General features: G+C 38.7%; 1 protein-coding gene across 2 annotated transcripts in view; it reads right to left on the reverse strand.

Annotated features, from left to right (window-relative positions):
* Window positions 1-23,820, reverse strand: part of itga6a (integrin, alpha 6a) — a 49,744-nt gene that overhangs the window by 23,173 nt on the left and 2,751 nt on the right. For both annotated transcript variants that reach the window (XM_088352568.1, XM_088352570.1), the window contains exons 2-8: window positions 8,447-8,571; window positions 6,806-6,885; window positions 5,277-5,538; window positions 5,092-5,223; window positions 3,449-3,662; window positions 3,144-3,337; window positions 551-645 (exon numbers count right to left, since the gene is read on the reverse strand). In XM_088352568.1, the coding sequence (XP_088208694.1) occupies window positions 551-645; window positions 3,144-3,337; window positions 3,449-3,662; window positions 5,092-5,223; window positions 5,277-5,538; window positions 6,806-6,885; window positions 8,447-8,571 (1,102 nt within the window). The remainder of the gene's footprint in view (window positions 1-550; window positions 646-3,143; window positions 3,338-3,448; window positions 3,663-5,091; window positions 5,224-5,276; window positions 5,539-6,805; window positions 6,886-8,446; window positions 8,572-23,820) is intronic.

Below are 23,820 nucleotides of genomic sequence, written 5' to 3' on the forward strand. Positions count from 1 at the left end.
GACCTGCAAATTAACCTGAAATGCATGTTTTTTGGAATGTGGGGGGAAACTGGAGTGCCCGGAGGAAACCCACGCAAGCACGGGGAGAACATGCAAACGCCACACAGGAAGGTTTGATCTCATGACTTCAGAACTGTGCCACACACGCGGTAACCACTGCGCCGCCTTGCTGCCCACGCAATAAAAAAATCACCCTAAAAGAAAAAAAAGTATGACTAGCATTAGCCAGGGCCCATTGGAGAACTGTTCCCTAAATAACTTAAAAGATAAAATCATTACTTAAATCAAAAAATAAAATTCTTAAAATCATTAAAATGACAGTGACAAATTGAATAAGAAAGTAAAATAAGGATTCACTATACTCAAATACCTTGTGAAAGAAATGGCAAAAAAATGGTGCGGTTTGGTCTCTTTGAGTCTCCATACTTTGCATTCTTTTTGTGCTTTTTAGCACTCGTTTTCAGTTACACTACACAATACAGCGACAGTTATCAAACATGACACAGTGCCCCTTTAAATAAATATCCTGAAATGTAAAAATCAAACCCACTTGTGCCGGGTGTGTGTTTATTCCCTTTGAAGAGCCGTGATAGATGTAGACTTTGCCAGTTCCGCCGTCATCATGGGGCGCTCCGATGGCGATATCTGAAAGTGGGCGGGGACCAAGTTAACACAATACAGTAATACATCTTTGTACTTGCGCCTCTAAACATGAAAAATTCGATACACGGGTTATTCTTACTATTCGGTGCCTTTCAGCATGGCAACCTTCACTCAAAGAAATATAAAATATTCAATGTATTTTACATTTCATCTGAAAGACGGACTTTCAAATTATAAGAGAAATCTATAAGTCCAGCTCAGGATAAAGTTCTGTATATTTTTTTAAACAATTACTTCACACATGACATCAGCTAATTGTCATGATTACAGATTTGTAACAACGTATTTTAGAGATTTTATACATGAAAAATGCACTTATAAAAGAAAGTCACATTAGGTGAGGAGGATTTTCACTAAGGCAATACAGAAGTGATGAAAAGGCATGAATTCGATTTCTCAATTATATTTGTATAAAAAGTCAATCAAACATGACTGGGGACATCGCGTTTAGTGTACTTGTACAACAATCAGAGTAATTCATTTAAAATGAATTTATCCTGCATACATACAAATGTGTCCTATGGCAAAGGCGATTAATTATACAAGAAATCTTTTGAAAATAAGTGCAAGCTACTTTTTACACAAAATATTCAATTTTACGTCACTGGGACCCAAAGGACACTAACTAACAGAGATGACCCGCACAATTTGCTTTGCGAAGAAAAATCTTGCTCAGCATCAACATTCCAGTTTGCGCATGCAAACTACAAGAGGCACAAAAAAGATTGTGCTGTGAAAATACCTTTGTGTGTATGTTTATTTAAAGTTACAGTAAGTTTAATTTTAAGTGCTCAATTGGTGCTTACGTATCATCAAGAGCCTCTCGATATCATACCAGTCAACTTCAGCCAATTGCTCCCTGTAATAATGGTTGCAATTTTCATTACAAAGCGACAAGAAAACCTTACAAACACAACGCAGCACCTATTTACTCACGGCAAGACGGACTATGTACAATACCACAACAGTATTAGGAATCTACGATGACATTGTTGTCTGCAACCAGTCACCAAGACGATCAAGATTAGAGATTGGTCCTTTTTTTAATTCCTGTTTAACACTTTTTATAAGGTGCACACAATTTGAAAGCATTAGATAGATAGATAGATAGATAGATAGATAGATAGATAGATAGATAGATAGATAGATAGATAGATAGATAGATAGATAGATAGATAGATAGATAGATAGATAGATAGATAGATAGATAGATAGATAGATAGATAGATAGATACTTTAAATAATGCTACATAAAATACACACTGCAATCAAAGTACGGTAATATGCAATGTAGGGGGTGTGGTTTAATGTGGGCCTTTACCCCGCCGGGTGGAGTTAAAGAGCCTCATGGCATGAGGAAGAAAAGATCTCTTCAGTCTGTCCGTGGTACAAGACAGTGACAGCAGTCTGTCGCTGAAGCTGCTCTTCTGTCTGGATATAATGCTGTGTAGTGGATGTGATGAATTGTCCATGATTGACCGCAGCTTTTTCAGTGCCCGTCTCTCAGCTGCTGTTGTCAGGCTGTCCAGCTCTTTGCCCACAACAGAGCTCGCTTTCCTTGCCAGTTTATTGAGACGAGAAGCATATTTCTTCTTGACGCCGCCTCCCCAACACGCTGCCGCATAGAAGAGGGCGCTTGCCTCAATTGTCTCATAGAACATTTGCAGGAGCTTTTTGCCGATGTTGAAGGATGCCAACCTTCTGAGGAAGAACAGTCGGCTTTGTCCTTTCCTGCATAGAGATTCTGTGTTGGCAGTCCAGTCCAGTTTATTGTCCAGCTGCCCAACCAGGTATTTGTAGGTCTAGACAAATTCTACACATTCTCTTTTGATAGTTACAGGAACCGGGTGAGTTCTAGTTCTCCTGAAGTCCACCACCATCTCCCTGGAACACCATTTATTGACTTACTCATGTCCTTTTTGACATAGAGAAACTCAAAATCTCAAAAGAAACATTGTTTAGAACCACAATAATTTATCCCACTCAAATATTCCCCTGTAATTTTAGAATTTTTTCATTCTAGAAGCCATATTTTCAGGAGCTTTTTGCAGATGTTGAAGGACATTAAAATTATTTTATATATACGGAGGGAAAACATGTAGATTGATAGGTATGCAATCTTTGTCCCTCCTCCTTGCAACCCCCCTTCTTAACCTTAAGTACGGCGACTGCCTCCAAAGTAAGTGCTCATAATAATCTTGCATTTTATTTCGTTAATATCTTATTTATCTTATGACTGTATTTTTTTAAGCTTAACTACTATTTGAATGCGATATTTGGTGCTGTTTTATAGCTATTTACAGAAGGGTTCACTTGGATGCTTTCGGGAGGATGGAATGGAAAAAATTGTCTTTAATGATTTATTGTATGGAAATGTGCCCGTTACACGAGCAATTCAAGCTACAAGCACGATCCTGGAACAAATTGAGCTTGTATGACAAGGTCAGACGATTACAGTTAAAACCACAACTTAAAATGACCTTCGTAAGAATCTTGATTGACGTCTCCCATATTTTCCACGGCAAGGCCAAACATGGAGTCTCTGGTTCCGTTGAGACGGACGGGAGTCGTGGCTTTCCATCTTCCTGCCTGGTTGATGTAAACATAAACAGCCCCGCCCACGTCTTTGTCCTTCATGTAGAACTGAGGCGCCCCCACCACGATGTCCTGCCATCTAGGTCAACGGACATGATACAGTAAGTATTTTTTACATAATAACAAGCTTGTGCATAAATGGAGCTAGTTGCACATGGGCTAATATAGAAAGTAGCCTGGTGCTATTTACCCGTCCCCGTTCAAGTCTGCCACGGCCACATCGTATCCAAAAGAGGAGGCAAGACCCGGACCATAAAGGATGTGGTCCACAGTGAGTCGGGACGAACCTAGGTTCTCCTTCCGCATCAGCAGCACGGCACCGCTGTGATTGGCTCTTGGCGCCCCGGCCACCACTGTTAGGCCACGCCTCCTGGTAATGCTGTGGCCGGAGTCCAGGGAGAATCCTGAATAGGAAAGAAATCCAGGATTTAAGTACTGCCTTAGGTGAGTGTGGGCTTTTCACTTTAATAGAACCAATCTCAATAAGTTCCTTTATCTTCGAACTTGTATTCTAAATATTGAGAATCCTACTGAGGAGAATGTGAGGTGTTTTGTATAAATACAACCATTCAAAAATAGATGCAACTTCAATGCATCCAAAACCTAATAAAGACACAAACTCACTTTAAATCTGATTACAAAACACACAAAAAATGTGTTCCATTGGCATATTTTTCCCCCCTCATTTTTTGTGTTTTATAATTCGACACGATTAAAAAACATTTTTTTGTATTATTTTTGTTATTTTACTCCGTTTTTAACTTGTTTCTCTATTAAAACAAGAAAAAAAAAAAACTTAAAATAAGCAAAATGTTTTGTTATGCTAAATCCAAATAATGTAAGGATTGTTATAAAACAATATCGGGGTTAAAATAATTTTCAAACAGTGCAAAATAATTTGCAATAATTGATAATTTTTGCTATAATTTGGAATTACTTAACAAATAAGTGCATGAATATAATGTACAAACTAGTATTATAGAGGATATAATGAAGTCATTTTCAATCATAGTTCTTATTTTCCTTTACATTCAAATATTTTGTGGTGAATTAATTAAAAATAGCAGAAAATATTGTAATATTTATTATAATGCATACGATTGTATGCATTATAATGTCATAATACACATTAAAAACATTACAGCTTATAAAAATTATAAAAATTAAAAATAAAGAGGAGCAAATGTTGTTGTTCTTATACAACAATTAAAACTTATTTTTTAAACATTTTTAACTTAAACAACTATAGCATATTCTAGAGTCAGATTATTTTGCTTATTTAAATATTTCACAGTAGTGAAATAGTTCTTATTTTAATTTATTTTAAATACATAATATTAGAATATATTAAATTATATATTATAGTGTATATCATGATATTATAATAAATGATGTATGTTTTTCTTCTTTTTTAGAATTTATTTTCACTCTTTTATTTTTTCATTTTTCTTGTAATGCAATTAAAATAATAATTAATTTGAGAAAAAGTATCTAATGTATTTTTTGTATTTGGCGTTTTTTGTACTAAAATGAAAAATATTACTTTATAAAAAAATATTGAAAATAATTTTGGGTAATGTATATAATATATGTAATAACATACGAAAAATAATCTAAAAATTAAATCAGCTAAATGATCTACCAATGGAACAAATGAAACCATACAGACGTCTTCCTTGGTACCAGTTAGGATTGTTCCTATTCAAAAACCGGACTTGTTAGTGTCTGGGAGTTCGAGTATGTATCCAAAGTAGAGACAAAAATGCCATTTTTGAGCACTTAAGATGACCCAATGTAAAATCCAGCAGAAAAAGACCAAATCATTGATTTTACCAAGGTAGCTGTTGGCAGGTACAGGTACGAGCTCCGGGTTTAGGACGTGCTCATCACCGACTTCATAAGGGCCGTCATCATACACACCCATCTCCAGCAGGGTGTTGTTTTTCTGCTCCACGCGTACGATGCCTGAAAAACGGGAAAGTCACCCCAAACTCTGACCATTTTGAAGGCCTACGCACCTTTCCAGTTGTACGCCCCGGGTGCTCCGAACACTAAGTAATGGTAGTCTTTGGTGAAAGCGGCGGCCAAGCCTTGCTGGCACGAGCCGAACATCTCGTGTCCTCTGGCTCTTCCCTCGCAGAAGTTCCAGTTGCCGCCGTCCTCGTCCGACGAATCGTCGATCGTCAGGTCTTGGCTCAGGACGTAGCAGCGGCCTGTGATGTCGCGGGCCTCCTGGGGCGTGTTCACGAACAAGCGCCTCTGGTAGCGATGAGCGCACGTCTGAAAGTGAAGATGTTTGACTTTTGTAGGATTAGAATTGTCAAGAGAGCAGTATTTAAGGACTGTGCCGACAGCAGAGGCTGTTGCATCGTTGCTTATCGTTTCATGTTCCTGCCTTTGTATATTTTCGACTCCAGACTACTGTACTTTGTCAGCTGTGAGTTTTTCCTTAACTGTTTTTTGTTTCTTGTTTTCTTCACTCCTCTCAAGTGCGGAGTGCTTTTTGTTAATTCCCTTTGCTCGCCATAGACCGCTGTCATTCAGCTTGCGTGTCTGCCTCCCTTAGACATAAAGATTACTCTACAATTGAACCAGAACTGGTAGATTTGTGGCCCGACAAAGAGCTTTTTCAGCTAAATTGTGCTCGCTCTCACAAGGGCACATTAACACCTTTGTGGGTTCATGTTTATTCTCAACAGGATGAATTGTTGGCTTTAAAAATAAAAGCTTTCCACTATCACAAAGGTTACCAGTTAGGTCATTTCATTAATTATTCTTTTACAAATCTCATTTGATTTTGGGCCTATTTACAATCATAACATTGTGTTTAACATTTCCTACTTGTGAATAATTGATAATAAATGAATAAAATTACTTAGTTCCTATAATCGATGGCAAAATTATATTAAAAAAAAGTGGCATTAATTTTGCAGTATTTTTGATCGCATTTCCCAATAGAAATCAGATTTATTCTGCTCAATAGAAAATAAAAGCTTTCCCCCATCGACAGATTATTTTGATAATTTCAGGTATTTTCTTGCTCATTTGATAAGATATTTCATCTTATTTCCCAGGTAAAATAAGAAAAAGCATCCCTAAAACAAGCAAAGATAATCTTAACGAGCAAATGGTGAATCAATTTGCTCATTTAATCAAAGAATTAAATGCGCGTTTTAGCACTCATTTTAATTAACTTAAAACACAACAAATGAAAGTCGTGCTACTGCTAGATGAGAAAAAAATGCTTGATTCAAGTATAGATAATCTTTTATTACTTGAAAAATGAGATGAAGTATCTAAAAAAAATAAATTCTCTCTCTCTCTCTCTCTCTCTCTCTCTCTCTCTCTCTCTCTCTCTCTCTCTCTCTCTCTCTCTCTCTCTCGCACTCAGCACATTTCTATTTGTTTATCGTCCTTTCTGTGTACGCACTTTAACACCATCAAGGAAATGCAAGAGAGTATTATCCAAAAACCTTTCTAGAACTGGTGCTGCTTAAAAGACATTTTAAGTAGTTAAAAAAAAAACAGTCCATTCAAAAAGACTCACCACAATCTTTCCCCCGGGTCCTTGACTCTGTACCGTGACCCCCATCCACTGGTTCTCCTTGTTTTCAACTCGGATATCCTCTTTCAAAGTTTAGACAAAAGACAAAGCCGCGGCATGAACACAGAAACACAATAGAAACTAAAATGAAAGCAATAAAGAGGCCACCACTCGGTTTCAGATGAGATCGGGTGGATTATGAGCCAATGGTTCAGTTTACTGCTAAGAAAATAATGTGTTTAATATACATTTTTCAAAAAAATAAATGTAACAAATTGCAATAAAGGTATCTATTCCTTCGTGTAACATAACCCTAAATTAATTGATTTATTAAGTCATAAACATTACAGTTGCATTGAAAAAATGTCATCACACATAGATAATATGTTATAAAATAATATATGAAACATCATAACCTTAAGGGACTTTTTTTTGATAATTTATTTCTCAATTCCACTTATTGATATGGAAACACTGCTGTATCGTGGTGGTAAGCTAGCAGGTATTGTAATGCAATGCACATAGATTAGGGGAAATACAGTTTCTGTTCAAAGCACTATTTTCTCCTATTGATTCTTAAATGCACAGAAATGTTGTTTTTATCTTGCTTGCAATGAAGAATGCTTCAAAGTAGGGCTGCAACAACGAATTGATAAAATCGTTTAAAATTGATGATTGAAAGCGTTGTCAACTATTTGGATCATCGATTTGTTGTATCACGTGATTTATGAGCCAACAAGTACGTTAAATCAATTCAAATAAGTGTGCACTCTGGGAGTTGTAGTACCGCTTTGGTCGCGCGGAGAGAGCCAAGGCAGTTTTTGTAAACAACGTTATCTTACTTGTTTTTTAAAATACTAAATATTAAACATTGCATCATTAGAAACAAATTGGCATCAGAGTTTCAACGTTGTAGCCTCAAGGGCAAACAAAGGTAACAATTTTCAAGGGGACAGTGCTAGAGAGATAGAGAAAATAAACTGAAAATAGGTGAATAAATAAAGTAAAAAGAAAAATAATATGACTGACATGTTTAACTCTAAACACGGGGAAAACTCTTGAGCATATATCATTTTCATATTGGCATTGTTTATCATATTCCGAGATTCAACCCAAAAAACAAATTTCTTGACAAATGTTAAGAGGTGGGCTTGTTTACATTTTGGATATATTTTTAAAAAAAAAGCAACATGCAAAATAAAATGTATTGCTCTTTCTTTTTTATTTAGTATGATAAGTTTAAAAATGATATGATCTTTTGGATAATGCGGTAGTAAAAGAGTATCTTACATATTGGTAGGTGTATAGCATACATTTGTGTGTATTTTTATTTATTGTCAAGTTTTTCGATAAACACTTATTTTTCTATTTTTAGTTTTTCTTTTTATAGTACAGGATATTCTTTTGTTTTCTGCACTGTTTTTCTATCCGTCCGAAACATCAATATGAATGAATAAAGCAGAGGAAAATAAAAATGTCTTTGAGATATCCGATTCATCGATTATTGGAAAAAATAATCCACAGATTCACCCATTATGAGAAGAATCGTTAGTTGCACTTCTACTTCTAATGCCAAAAGTTCCTATTTGATTATTAAACGCTCACTAAGAAGAGTGTCTGTTAACCTATAAACTCATCACGTACCTTCGCTGTCAAATAGAATGCGTTCACAGTCAGTCGAGTAGCTGATGTCGCATTTATAAAGGCCTCCAGTGATGTTTGCATTCTGCTTTCCCAAAGCTCTTGCTCGAGGTGCACCGATTAACAACCTGAGCAAAAGACAATATAGTACATCAGTTGAAATTATGTTGTTGTGACCCATCCATCCATTATCTGCACCGCTTATCCTCAGTAGGGTCGCGGGGGTGCTGGTGCCCTGGACTGGGGACACCCTGGACTGGTTGCCAGCCAGTCGCAAGGCACGTTGTTGCGACCAGTAACGTTATTTACGACTAGAGAAAAGGCAAATTGATGAATGCTGCAACTGACTCATGTCGGTCGCAAAGTAGGAGCTGGCTAACCAACCAATCGAGAGCCTGTTCCACTTCATAACGCTATTTTTTTCTTGTAACTGGTCAAAATGCTGTTAACCAACCAATGCAACTTTAAAAACGTCTTTTAACAAACGAATAACGCGCGAAGAAGCACAGAGTGTAAAATGTATTTGTTATTCCACTGGCAGATTATTATCATTATTTTATTATTATTATTTTAATGTATATATTTTACAGCATTTTTTTCTAATATTTCAAAAACATATCTTAAAAACGCAAATTATCTGCTATTGAAGGTGACAGATTGCTTATTTTGTGCAGCTCCCACTTAAGGTTTTTTCATTTTCCTTATGCTCAGGTTTTTGAGTTTTTCCTTGCCCTCATGTAGGTTTTAGATCAGGGGCTTGTGTATTTGTAGTCTTGCAGCCCTTTGACACTTTTTGTGATTAAGGGCTATACAAATATACATGACTTAACTAGTATGTTTGATTTCAACCGAAAGCAATTTTTAAAATGAATAAAAAAGTCGGGAAAAATATCATTTATAATAAGCAAAATCATATTGACTGTGCAATAAGAATATTTCACTAGCTACACTGATTTTATTTGACTACATTTTCTTGTCATCTTCTGGTGAAGTTTCAGCAGCGTTGATAAACTGTTCCCTTCTGGCTTCCAAGGTTAGGCAACCAATATTGTATCCCCGCAAAAACAACTAAACCGATAGCTCCGTATTTGTTTTGTCTTTCAAGATTTTCACTGGACCTAATCTTGTTGTCTTTTACAGAGACTTCTGCTCAAATAACATCACGAGGAGATGACGCAATGTCGCAAATCCCAACCTCGGCAAATCCAAGTCGTACTCAAGGACAATCTCACGAGCTTCTTAAAAAACACTGTGGAGGAGGATCTTGACAAGGTAAGCTCCTTGATATGAGGACACCACAGTGACAGTCAACAAGATGTTGTTTGAGCGCTGCTGTCTAACATGGGCAAAGCTCGAAACGGCAGGAATTTCCTTAAAGGGAAGAAAGGAAATCCTGCCAAGCCTTTTGACTCTTCCCTCGCAAGGCTTTTACGCCAGCCTTCTATTGATCTTCTACAGTAGACCAAAGAGTACGCACCCCCCAGGTGGTCTGGCGGCCAGACCCGAGAGCAAACTGCAAGGCCAGTGCTCAAACAAAACACGCAAATATAAACAGGGGTTGCAAAGTTGACATTTGGCTACCTGAATGGCAGCAGTTTAGATGCCAAAATGTTGCCGGGGGAGTTCCATTTGAGCATAACCTACTGGCACATCTTTCGAAAAAGATGATGGGGACGAGCTAGTAGTCAAGAGTTGTACAAGATGTGGAAAATGCAGGGCGGTGTTACAAGTGGAAGGCAGAGGTCGGGAGAAAAGTTGTGGAATTTGGCGAGTGACTGAGGAATAATGTTGATATTTACACACGACGAGGACTTAAAGGTGGTGTCGGTAACTTTAAAATATTCCTCTTGTTGAATTCATCATTTAAGCCTATGTCTGTCCGTCTGTACATGTCTCTCATAGACGCGCTCGAATAAACTCTTCTTATTTTATCTTTTCGGGGGTTTGGATTGGCATTTGGACTGTATTTGAAATGCTCCTTTTCTTACTTTCACCATTTTTATCCTGGAATAAAAGAAAATGGCAAACACGCGCGGGAAATCACTCGCCTCACCTTCTTATCCTCTACCTCCTCTATCCTCTAAAAGTAAGACAAAAGTCAGAAATACGCAGTGAAAATAATATATAAAGGCTCTTTGAACACATACTTGATTAAGAACATTACATTTGAAATGTTTTAAGGACACCTCAAACTACGCACCCCACCTTAAGGGTAGATTAGTGAAGCGATCCATGTGTCTTTTTTAATAGGTTACGTTGACACTTAGGCAATAATCTGATTGGAAATCGAATATTGTCAGTATTCCAATTATGTAAAGCCATGTAAACGTGAACAATAATCTAATTAAGGACTTAGTCCGACTGAGAGTTTTCAGACTGCAACGGTTGAGTTAGACCGGGGGTCAGCAACCAGCGGCTATGGAGCCTGAATCTGCTCTTCAGCGCACCCTAGTGGCTCCCTGCAGATTTTTAAAGGCTTTTCATTTTATGTTTGATTTCCGTGCCTCATGGCAAAAATGCAACAATTGTATCTATTCATATATATTGTAAGTTCATGTTTTTGGCAAACAATGTTAAGAGGATATCTTGTGGACAGATGTGACGCATCTAAAAATAATTTACCCATTGTTTAAAAATAAATACACAGCGACTTTCTCCACCCTAAATAGATAAATAACCATAAATAGATGAATGAATGAACATATAAAGACATTATTTAAACAATGATTTACTTTTTGGAAGGAATTAGTGGTTCATTTATAAAAAAAAATGACAGATTTAAAATAAATTGGTCTTACCTGTCCAATTGGTTGGGGAAAAATACTTGTTTTGATATATTTTTTCTTATTTTAAGATATTTTCATCTCATTTCCATTTTGTTCTATATATCAATTTTCTGCATTATATACAGCCAAATGCAATGACCCGGAATAAATTAATGAATGATTTACATTATTTCAAATACTGTATTAGTGACATGATTTCTCTTGTTCCTGCAGATTTTTTCCTTGTGTTTTTTTCAGATGGGGATACGCTGGAATAACATAAATTCTCACCCCTGTGCTCAAAGTAATTTCAATTTTCCTCAATTTAAGGTAATTTTCTCTTGTTTTTCATGTCAGAAAACAAAAAAAACTAACTGATATACAGTTAGTCCATTTTAATAATTATTTTTGACATTTTAGGAATTCACTTCATTGTTTTCTATTAAGACTAAACAAATAGTACTTTATTTGAACAAAAAGATGTTCCATCTCATGTATCAATTTATCCTATTTCAATAGAAAACAATCAAAAAATACACTGAAATTAAAAAAAATGAATTAATATAAGAAAAATGCCACACCAATGTGGTGTTTTTTTTAAACCTAGCATGTTAGTAGAAAATCTTTTTGACCAATTTTTACCATATTCTGCATATATACTATCCATCCATTATCTGCACCGCTTATCCTCTGTAGGGTCACAGGGGGCCCATCCAAGTCATCTTTGGGCAGTGGGCAGGGGACACCCTGAACCGTTTGCCAGCCAGTCACAGGGCACACAGACACAGACAACCTACTCGCTCATTCACAATTTGGACCAGCCAATTAACCTCAGGAAACCTGGGCACTGGAGTAAACCCATGCAAGCACGGGGAGAACATGCAAACTCCACACAAGAAGGTTCGATTTCAGTCTTAGAGACTGGGGCCTAAACCCAACGCCTTCGACCACTCAACCACACTACCTGAAATCTGTTTGACACACGTATACTAGTTTTTGATTATTCTGTTCTGATCCACATACAAGCAGGCTAGAGGTAGGATCCGGCCTAACTAATTCAGCCCGACTTGAAACGAGTCGCGGGTATATTACCCCGAAAATACTACTACAGAAATATTACAACAGAAATACTACTAAACAAAGTAATATTACAAAAATAATAAAGAAATACTACAAAAAACTGCTATGGAAATAGTGTAAAAAATACTACAGAAATACTAAAACAATATTACTGTGGAAATAACTATGTACCAGATATAAAATATACTGGACTGTCTCAGAAAATTAGAATATTGTGATAAAGTTCTTTATTTTCTGTAATGCAATTAAAAAAACAAAAATGTCATACATTCTGGATTCATTACACATCAACTGAACTATTTCAAGCCTTTTATTATTTTAAAATTGCTGAATTTGGCTTACAGCTTAAGAAAACTCAAAAATCCTATCTCAAAATATTAGAATATCATGAAAAAGTATACAAGTAGGCTATTCAACTAATCACCTGAATCATTTAATTAACTTGAAACACCTTGCGAGGGTTTCCTGAGCCTTAAAAACACTCAGCTTGGTTCAGTAAACTAAATCACAAGTATGGGGAAGACTGCTGATCTGACTGCTGTCCAGAGGACCATCATTGATACCCTCCATCAGGAGTGTAAGACACAAAAAGAAATTTCTCAAAGAGCAGGCTGTTCACAGAGTGCAGTTTCAAAGCATATCCACAAAACGTCTGTTGGAAGGGAAAAATGTGGCCGGAAACGCTGCACAACCAAGAGAGATGACCGCAGCCTTAACAAAATTGTGAAGAAGAGCCGCTTCCAGAATTTGAGGGAGCTTCAAAGACAGTGGGCTGAAGCTGGAGTCCAGGTATCAAAAGCCACAGTTCACAGACGTGTCCGGGAAATGGGCTACAATAGCTGTATTCCCATGGTCAAGCCACTTCTGAACTCAAGACAACGGAAGAAGCGTCTGACTTGGGCTATGGAGAAGAAGCACTGGACAGTTGCAGAGTGGTCCAAAGTCCTCTTTTCAGACGAAAGCAAGTTTTGCATTTCATTTGGAAGTCAAGGCGCCAGAGTCTGGAGAAAGGCTGGAGAAGAGCAAAATCCAAGTTGCTTGAAATCCAGTGTGAAGTTCCCACAGTCAGCAATGGTTTGGGGAGCCATGTCAGCTGCTGGTGTTGGTCCACTGTGTTTCATCAAGTCCAGAGTAAATGCAACTGTGTACCAAGAGATTTTAGAGCACTACATGCTTCCATCTGCTGAAAAGCTCTATGGAGATGAGTATTTCATTTTCCAGCATGATCTGGCACCTACCCACAGTGCCAAAACCACCAGTAACTGGTGCACTGACCATGGCATCACTGTCCTTGATTGGCCTGCTAATTCCCCTGACCTGAACCCCATCGAGAATTTGTGGGGTATAGTTAAGAAGAAGATGAAAGACACCAGACCTACAAATGCAATAACACCTCAGCAATGCCACAGGCTGATTGCCTCCATGCCACGCCGGATTGATGCAGTAATCCGTGCAAAAGGAATCCCAACCAAGTACTGAGTGCATCAATGGACATTTTCAAATGTTTGATTTAGTTTTGCTGTTATAAAATTATTTTTTTTACTTGGTCTGAGGAAGTATTCTAATATTTTGAGATAGGATTTTTGAGTTTTTTTCAGCTGTAAGCCAAAATCAGCAATATTCAAATAATAAAAGGCTTGAAATAGTTCAGTTGATGTGTAATGAATCCAGAATGTATGACATTTTTGTTTTTTTAATTGCATTACAGAAAATAAAGAACTTTATCACAATATTCTAATTTTCTGAGAAAGTCCAGTATAAAAAAATCGATTCTGATTTTAAAAATTGCCAAAATAGAATCACGATATATCCATGAGTAGATTTTCGGTCGCACCCCTAAGACCTTAGCTGTTCCCTCCACTTTGCACTTCCCTTTGTTAAGACAATGCTGCAGTGGTGACACAGCTGTAGGGCTGCTCTCACACATCCGTCAAACGTCGGCAAATTGTGTGAGTTGACGCTTAAACTTTAAAACAAAAAAGGGAAAACTCAGCTACTATTTATTTGCAGTGTTTACAGTTTTTTTTGTCAATGACACAAAGGTTAATTTGGATTCAGCCTGGAATGTCTTAACTGATTATGTTTCTTTGGTGTATCAAGTTACATGTGCGCAGATGGCCTTGGCCGGTCAGTTAAGCCATTTTCTCAGCTTGCGTTTCAAGAATCTTTTTTTTTCTTTCTCCAAGAAAGAAAAAAAAAGAGAATCATTCAGGGGCTTGGGGTTTTGCATGGAGAGAATCAAAGTGGAAATTGATTAATAGATTTACTTCAGGGAGAACTAATGTGTGGTAGCCATGAAATAGTTCATAAATATATTTTGGAATAACAAAAAAATACATTAATTGAACAGATCCTTACATCCATCCATCAATTATCTGCACCGCTTATCCTCAGTAGGGTCGCGGGGGTGCTGGAGCCCATCCCAACTCTCTTCGGGCAGTGGGCAGGGGACACAGAGACAGTCAACTCACTCGCTCATTCACACCTAGGGAGAATTTTGACTGGCCAATTAACCTGACATGCATGTTTTTGGAATGTGGGAGGAAACCGCAGTGCCCGGTGGAAACCCACGCAAGCACGGAGAGAACATGCAAACTTCACACAGAAATGTTTGATCCCATGACCTCAGAACTGTGCCACACACGCGCTAACCACTGTGCTGCTGTGCTCACCCAGGACCTTAGAGTTATTTCTAATTTATTATTACTATCATTATTATATTATACCTGTACTTATGATTTTATAAACTGAACATGTATACGATATAATATAGGGTTAGGGGTTTAGCATTGGGGGTCAGAGGTTAAGGGGTTATGGCTAAGGGTTTTGGGTTAGATTGTAAGAGTTAGTGTTAGATGGTCAGAGATAGAATTAGGGGTGAGAGGTAGGGTTTAGGGTTAGGGGTTAAATTAGAGTTAGGGTTAGAATTAGGGGATTAGTTTTAGGGGTTAAATTAGAGTTAGAATAGAATAGAATAGAATAGAATAGGCCTTTATTGTCATTGTTACAACATGGGATATGCTGTAACAACAAAATTGGACGACTCCAGTTCCACATTTACAGTGAGGATAAGGAAACAAAGAGATAAAGGATTAGGGTTGGAATTAGGGGATTAGGGTTTAGGGTTAGGATTTAGCGTTAGGTTGTTATTTTAGGAATGCATATCAAATCAGTAGCCCTCTGAGAAACAAGAACAAAGGTAGCTCTGATGCTCAAAAGCTTATTGACCCAAAGGCAACTGGTTAGAGAGTGAGGGGTTAAATTATAGTTAGGGTTAGAATTAAGGGATTTGGGTTTAGTATTAGGGTTACATGGTTGAGTAAGATTTAAGGTATAGACTAGTTAAGATTTTGGGTTAGGAGTTAAATTAGGGTTAGAATTAGAGGATTAGGCTTTAGGTTTAGGGTTAGGGTTAAGGGTTAGAGCGTTAGGGGTTAAATTGTAGTTAGGATTAGAATTGAGGGATTCGGGTTTAGTGTTAGGGTTAGAATTAGAGATCGAATTACGGGTGAGAGGTAGGGTTTTGGGTTAGGGGTTAAATTAAAGTTAGAATTAAGGATTAGGGTTTAGTGTTAGGGTTAGATGGTTGAGTAAGGTTTAGGGTATAGAGTTAGGGTTTTGGTTGGGGGTAAGATTAGGGTTAGAATTAGAGGATTAGGTTTTAGGGTTAGGGTTAAGGGTTAGAGAGTTAGGGGTTAAATTATAGTTAAATTAGATTTAAGGAATTAGGGTTAAGTGTCAGGATTAGATGGTTAGAGTAAGATTTAGGGTATAGAGTTAGGGTTTATGGTTAGGGTGTTAAATTAGAACTAGGGATTAGGGTTTAGGGTATAGCAAAATATACATATTTTTTTATTGACGACAGTAGGAGTAGTCAGTTGAGAACTCCTGTTCAAGGACCTATAATGCTAATATTTTGATACATAAAATATAGTGCTCAGTATCCCTTTCTCCGATTTTTGTACAGGTATGCATTATAATTTAGTTTTATATGTTTTCTCTCTATGTTTAATTGCTGGCTTGTTCATTTGACCTGTGTGTTGTTTACATGCATTGCATTACTATCTTTAGCTGGTAAGGTATAAAAAGAATATAAATAAAGTATTGATCACAAAAAACAATTTTTAAAAATATATAATGCCTTCTGATTTTGCAAACAATGTTATAGTTTTGTGTGTGTTTTAATCTACTAAAATATTAAATTCAATAGTAGTTCGGTAATTGTCTTGAATGCTGAAAAATTGGTGAGACAATGTAAAGACTGAAACTACAGTAGATACAACTTGGATTAAAACATCAAAAAATATTTTAAAAAATACGACCCTAGAGGCTAACAGGTATTAATCGTCATCGTAAATCCCGCACACCACACAAATATTACATAACAACTCGATAGTTGTATTGTTAGCGCTTTAGCGCATTGCGTGCCCGTTCATCGTTTTCCCAAAGCTTTACCACGAAACTTATCGAAAATCCTCTCCCTCTGAATAAAAGAGCAACGAGAGCACTTTGCAATATCATCCGCTCATGTGACTCGACTAATTAGGCCGACAAGTCGAGCGAAAGCTAATTTAGTACGGCTAACGAGCATCCCACAGCGAAAGTTCAGCGCTTTTCTGAAGCTAACTCTTCAGAGCGGAAATATCTCATTAGCTCTGTTTCTTCTTGCTGTTTGACGAGTCATTTATCCTTCAATTTCTGGGAGGCTTAATCCATCTTGGCTGACCTGTAGCAATGAAGGGTGGGGCACGTTGACCACATTTTGTAATAAGAGATAAGATCGGACCTAAAAAATCTAGCCCGACCCGGACCTGCAGGTATTAAAACCCGAACCAGCCCGAGCCCGACCAATGAACTTGATTTAAGGGATCAAGCCTGAAGCAAACGCGAATTGTCATATTTTATTAGTGAGCAGACGGGAAGAAATGGTCGGGTCGGGCTCAGGTCTGGTTGGGCTCGGACTTAAGATCTTAGCTCTACATTACATATATTTTTGGTTTGGTGAAATTGCAAGTACCGTATATATTAAACAGGTGTAACCAGCTTAAAGCTAACAAACAAAGCTCAATGCAGCATATATATATATATATATATATATATATATATATATATATATATATAAATAAAACAATGGATTGGAATATGTCATGATGAGTGATTACCGTATTTTCCGCACTATAGGGCGCACCGGGTTATAGGGCGCACCCCCAAAAAATAGTTTTTGGTCCTATATCTTCCATAGATAAGGCGCACCGGATTATAAGGCGCTACAATGGGAACGTGGACAAAACAGTCCGATGATTCAGTCCAACTGATGACCCCCTTAACATTCCCAAAGCTTGCAAAGAAGCAAATACGTGTCGTAGACACGTGCGAATGCGGTGTCCGTACGATGTCACTTAAATGCGTCATTTCAAATATCATTCGGAAGGTTCAAGTCTTGGGATTCAAGAAATGCCAAACATTTCTATGTTTCTATTTTCTTTTTCACTCGCAACTTTACTGTGCATATGACAATAAACACTTGGAATTGAGTTGAATTCACTCAACTCATCACAGCAACATCAAGATAGTTCTAAAACAAGATACCGGGAAAACATAAAGCCGCATAACTCACCTAAGTTCTCACGTTCAATAATGATACGCAATCATGGTCTTCTTACAACCGTTAGTGAAGTAAATCCAGGAGAGTAAATTATTTGCAAATACAGACTGATAAAACATGTTTCTCTATGGTGTACTTTAGCAAGCTTGCTACGCCATTGCTAAACTCGGCCAATTGCAAGATTTGTTTTGGTCATCTAGCCTATTGGAGGCTCTGAATAATTTCAGCCAATAGCGATCGATTTAATTGATGATTGACACATCTTTTTCGGCCAATTGCAGGGTTTGGTTTGGCCATCTATCCAATCCGAGGCTCCGAATAACTTCAGCCAGTAGTGATCGATTCAAATGATGATTGACACATTGGTTAGCCAATGAAACGCCGGTATATAAATCCCAGCATACACCGCGGACTTGCTACACCATTGTTAAACTCGGCCGATTGGAGGGCTTGTTTTGGGCATCTAGCCAATCCGAGGCTCCGAATAACTTCAGCCAATAGTGATCGATTCAAATGATAATTGACACATTGGTTAGCCAATGAAACGCCGGTATATAAATCCTAGCATACACCGCGGACGACTTCGCGCTCGGGGGAGAATCTAGTCGGCGGCTGTTGAGTAAGTTGCGAGACCTTGCGAATTTAATATTGAGCCATATATAAGGCGCACTGTGTTATAAGGCGCATGGTCAGCTTTTGAAAAAAATTAAGACTTTTAGGTGCGCCTATAGTGCGGAAAATACGGTAGTTTCACCTGTGCCCGCTCGTTTGGCGCCAGCCGCTGAGGGCTTCCTGATTGGTTCCCCGTCCTACGTAAGCTCAGTCCTTTCACTCGCCTGTGTCAGTCCGTCAGTGAACCTCTGTTTCTACAAGGCAAGCACTTTGACTCTAACTCCCGTCGGTCCCGCTGTTTGCACCCGTTTCACCCATCCGTTCCTGATTTCCCCGTTTGTCTCCGGCTACGACCTGTTTTTTTGACCTTGACCACGGTTTGATCTCCTGTCCCGGTTTATGACCTGTTTTTTTGACCCCGACCACGTTCTGATCTCCCGTCCTGGCTAACGACCTGTTTTTCCGTCTACTATGCCACGATCTCCCGCTCCGGAAGATCCACTTCCACATTCGGAACACGCTCCAATCACGTGAGCGGCTTGCTTCCCGCGTCCAGTGAGCACCGGATCGCTGGCGCTGACTTTCCTCTATATTTCAATAAACTTGTGAGAAACGTTACGCGATTGGGTTTACCCTTTGTGCTGGTCGTGACAGAATATGAATCTACCATTTGGACAATTTTGTAGGTGAAGCTCAGTTTTATCAATGATGCTACATTTCAAATATATGTTTTCAAATGTCAAGTACCCTCTGAGGTGATACTACAAGGACCCCCATTAGAGACATACTGAATAAGACTAAAATATGTCCAAGGTTTGTACACCTTTTTCATGGCCAATTTCAAGTACATTTGCAGCACTTTCACAGCCAACTTTTCAATTCTCCAGTACCATTAAAGGAAGAAATCTGGTGTAAATTTTGTAGTTTGCAGAAGCACAAATATATCTGTGTTTTACATATGCGATTTTTAATCTTGTGAGTGCATTTATCAGGAAACATGATTTACAAATATTGAGTAAATTGCAAATGTATTTGGTTTGAGACAAATTTCTCCTCGTATAGGTGTTGGGTTAAAATGATAGTAATATGTAGCTGACATTTTCAGTTGCAGGAAGTTTTTCCCATTAGAATTCACCTTTCGGAAAGGCTACCTTCATTTTTTTGCATGACCCATAATAAAGGTATATCATTGGGATGTAATCCTTGCATTAATACACATTTCATAGCGCCCTGTTTAAGTGTAGCAAGCACCTGTCCCCTTTGGTGTGATGTCCCTTTATAGGGCAATGCAGTACAAACTAATGACAGCTGCCGTTAATCACGAGGGAAGAATACAAGCAGTAGTAAAACGAATCCACCAGAAAGCAGTTTCGGCGTCATTTTTAGGCAGACTTGTTGAGAAGCATGGCAACAATTCCAAGCATTTACAACCACATCAACCAAGATCCCAGCACTTTTCACTCTTTGAAAACCCATTCAAAATCAAGCATTTCCAAGGATTTCAAGCACTCGTACGAATTCTATACCTCAATCACATATTTTACACTCAAAAACATGTCATCTCCAAATGTATACCACAATGCATATTACAACAAAGAGCTTGCCATTCCCCAGCGCCGCCAAGCTGCCGTTGCCCACCACAGTCAAAACAGCGCAGAGATAAAATTCCACAAGTGTGTAATCTCTGTGAAATCTCGGCAACTGTCATCACGGGGGCTCGCCATATCGGCCGCCCCTGCTTGCGCGGCTTCAGGGTCGGCGTGCTTACAGTAGAAAAGTCAGACGCAGGCTTCAACACGCCAGATTCTACTAGCCTCAAGGTTCTACCAGGTCGGGATTTGATAAGAGTCCGGTCTCTCTTAATCAGGTTTGCCTTCGAGCAGGGGTCACCAAAGTGAATTTCCCTTCGGGGATGAATAAAGTATCTATCTATCTTTCTATCTATCTATCTATCTATCTATCTAACCTTTTACAAGCTGAGAACTCCTTTTTGTTTGCCTATTGGTGGGAAGGGGCTTCTGGTTTGATACGCATTTCTACATAATAATTGATCATGTTATTTCTAGGTAGTTACTGCTATATCCAGATTTTAATTTTTTAGAAGTAGAGTTAAGTCAATCACTAAAACATCATGCCAGTTAGAAATCAAATTCCCTAGAAAACACAATGAGCCATCACTGCTGAGCGATTTTAAGAACCTGTCTGTGGACTACCGAGGTGTTCTTAAGGTACGGCAGGCACCACGTTGGTCTAGATCAGGGGTGTCAAACTCATTTTAACTCAGGGGGCCACACGATAGAACAAACATTCTCTCGGGGGCTGGACTAGTAAATTAGAGAGAAAGAGAGAAGGGGAAAGAGGGAGAGAGAGTCCGAGAGCGAGAGAGAGAGGGAGAGGGAAAGAGAAAAGGGGAAAGCGAGAGCGAGCGAGAAAGTGAGAGAGAGCGGAGAGCGAGAAGGGAAAGCAGGAGAGAGGGGGGGGGAAGCTAGAGAGAGAGCAAAAAGTGCAAGAGAGAGAGAGAGAGAGAGAGAGAGAGAGCGAGAGAGAGAAAAAGAGCAAAAAGCGAGAGGAAGAGAGAAAGAGAGAAAAGCAATATAGAGAGAGAGAAAAGCGAGAGAGAGAACGTAAAGCGAGAGCAAGAGAGAGAGAAGAGAGAGGGATAAAGCAAAAAGTAAGCGAGAGAGAGAGAGAAAGCAAAAAGCGCGTGCGAGAGGGAGAGAGCAAGAATGAGAGAAAGCAAGAATGAGAGAAACCGAAAAGCAAGCGAGAGAGACAGAGAAAGCGAAAAGCGCACAAGAGAAAGAGAGAAAGTGAAAAGCAAGTGAGAGAGAGAGAGAGAGAGTGAGAAAGAGAGAAAGCGAAAGGTGAAAGAGAGGGAGCGAGAGAGAGAGAGTGGGAGACAGAGAGAAAGAGAGAAGGGGAAAGCGAAAAAGAGTGAGGGAAAGCGGAGAGCGAGAAGGGAAAGTGAGAGAGAGAAAAGTGCGAGAGAGAGAGAGTGAGAGAGAGCCGAGAGCGAGGAGGGAAAGCGAGAGAGTCAGGGGAAAGTGAGAGAGAGAGCAAAAAGTGCGAGAGAGAGAAAGAGAGAGAGAGAAAAAAAAAGAGCAAAAAGTGAGAGAGAGAGAGAGAGACAGAAAAGCAAGAGAGAGAGAGAGAAGCGAGAGTGAGAGACAGAGAGAGACCAAAAAGCCAGAGCAAGAGAGAGAGAAAAGAGTGAAAGAGAAAGCAAAAAGCAAGCGAGAGAGAGAGAGAGAAAGCAAAAAGCGCGCGCGAGAGGGAGAGAGCAAGAATGAGAGAAAACAAGAATGAGAGAAAGCGAAAAGCAAGCGAGAGAGACAGAGAAAGCGAAAAGTGAGTGAGAGAGAGAGAGTATGGCAACATCAAGTGGACATATTTTAACCTGCAGTTTTTCTCTCGCGCTTCCCTGAGCGTTGCTTCGCGGGCCGGATTCAATCCCTTAGCGGGCCTGGTTCGGCCCGTGGTCTGCCTGTTTCAGACCCGTGGTCTAGATAATTCTGACTTCACCTCAAGATATGTCTAGCTTCAACTATTTCTAGTTCTAAATAGCTCTAGTTCTAGTTTAAGATGGCTCTAGCTTAAGATAGCTCTTGCTATAGATAAATCCAGCTCTACATAGCATCCTCTCTTCGCTCTAACTTCAGATAGCTCTGGATATAAATAGCTCAAGATCTACCTCTAGATCAGGAGTCCCAAACGAGGAAGCTAAGGTGCCGGCAGACTTGTCCTCAAATAGCTCACCAGTGATGAGTCATTGCGATTTTCTAGTAAAATTATATTTAAGAGTTTGAGAAGGCTATGAAACTCTACTTCCAATAATTAAAGGCGAGGTGTGTCATTTGAGGTTTCCTTAAAAAGTTGAAAGTAGAATTATTTTCTCTATTGTGTATGTGTAAACAATGCCCACTGGAGTTCAAAGAGTCTTTGTACTTTGTTTTACCGCATCTATCTTCTTTTATCTTACTTTTAGCACTGCTGTTCTGGGACGTGCATTACGTTAGTAAGCCGGAAATGGGGGTGGAGAGTGATTTCATGATTGTCCCTGGGGTTTTTTGTCAGTGTAGCCTGAAAATGGTGAAAGTAAGAAAAGGCCTGTTTCAAATACAGTACAAACGCCAACCCAAACCCGCAGGAATACGAAAAAAATAAATGTTTATTTGTACAGTACTTGAGGAATAAACTGACTGAGCCTCAGATAATGACTTTGAGCCAGAAGATGGCAGCAGAGAGGAGCAGAAGTTCCGGACAGCGCCTTTAACAGGGTAATAACATAGTAATAACATGATGAGTTGTTACTTTAGAAAAGCAAATCAAACTGGGTACCCTTTGTGCTAATAAGTTACAAAGAGTAGCTCTCAGCTTGATAAAGGTTGGAGACCCCGGCTGCTTGATAGTTTTAGCTCTACTCTAGATATCTCTAGCTTTAGGTATCTCAGACTATAGCCCTATTTTATAATTTGTCGGACGGGCAAGTTGTTTTGTTAAATTCATTGTAATATTTAATGTAATAATGATGGTCTGTATATCTAGTTCTAGCACTCGATAGACCAAGCCCTGTATCCCCCTAAGATTAGCCTATTTAGTTCTAGCTCTACATAGTGCCATCCTTAGCTCTAGCTTTAGCACTCGACAGCACTTGTCCCAAATTGCTTTTCCTGTACTGCGAGATAACTCTTCAACAGAATAATTCTAACACTACATAGACATAGCATTAAGTAGAGCTTAATACAGCAACATCTAGTGTTCAAATATTACACAGTGTCCCTTTAAGGCACATATTTTCATTTACTTTTTTCAAGTTTCTTTAGTTATTGATTTTTAATTACAAATCAGAGTAAAAAGGGAGAGCCCTAAACAGAAAAGAGATGGAAACAAAATTTCCCTACTCCCTCAAAACCCCCTAAGCCAGGCATGTTCAAAGTCCGGCCCGGGGGCCAGTTACAGCCCGTGATCCAATTTGTACTGGCCCGCGGCCCCTATAAAATACACTTGTACAAAAATAATAACAATTTCCCTAGATTCTGGCAGTAGCCCTTTGGCCACCTTGCCCTGGGGTTACTTTAAGAATTATTGACGTTCAATCAATCAATCAATTTCTGTTGTAGTAGTAGTTTTGTATTGGAGTATTATAGTATTTTGTAGTATTTTTATACTGTTTGTTCATGCCCTTCCAACATTTATTGCACCCTGGTCATCCTGGAACTGGGATGGCCTCATTTGCAGTCCCGTCTCAAGGTTTATTCAATTTTCCTCATGCTGAGGTTTTGAGTTTTTCCTTGCCCTCATGTAGGTTCTAGATC

This window comes from Urocampus carinirostris, chromosome 14, assembly GCF_059441175.1.
Source record: "Urocampus carinirostris isolate Australia breed hairy pipefish chromosome 14, RoL_Ucar_1.0, whole genome shotgun sequence".
NCBI lineage: Eukaryota > Metazoa > Chordata > Actinopteri > Syngnathiformes > Syngnathidae > Urocampus > Urocampus carinirostris.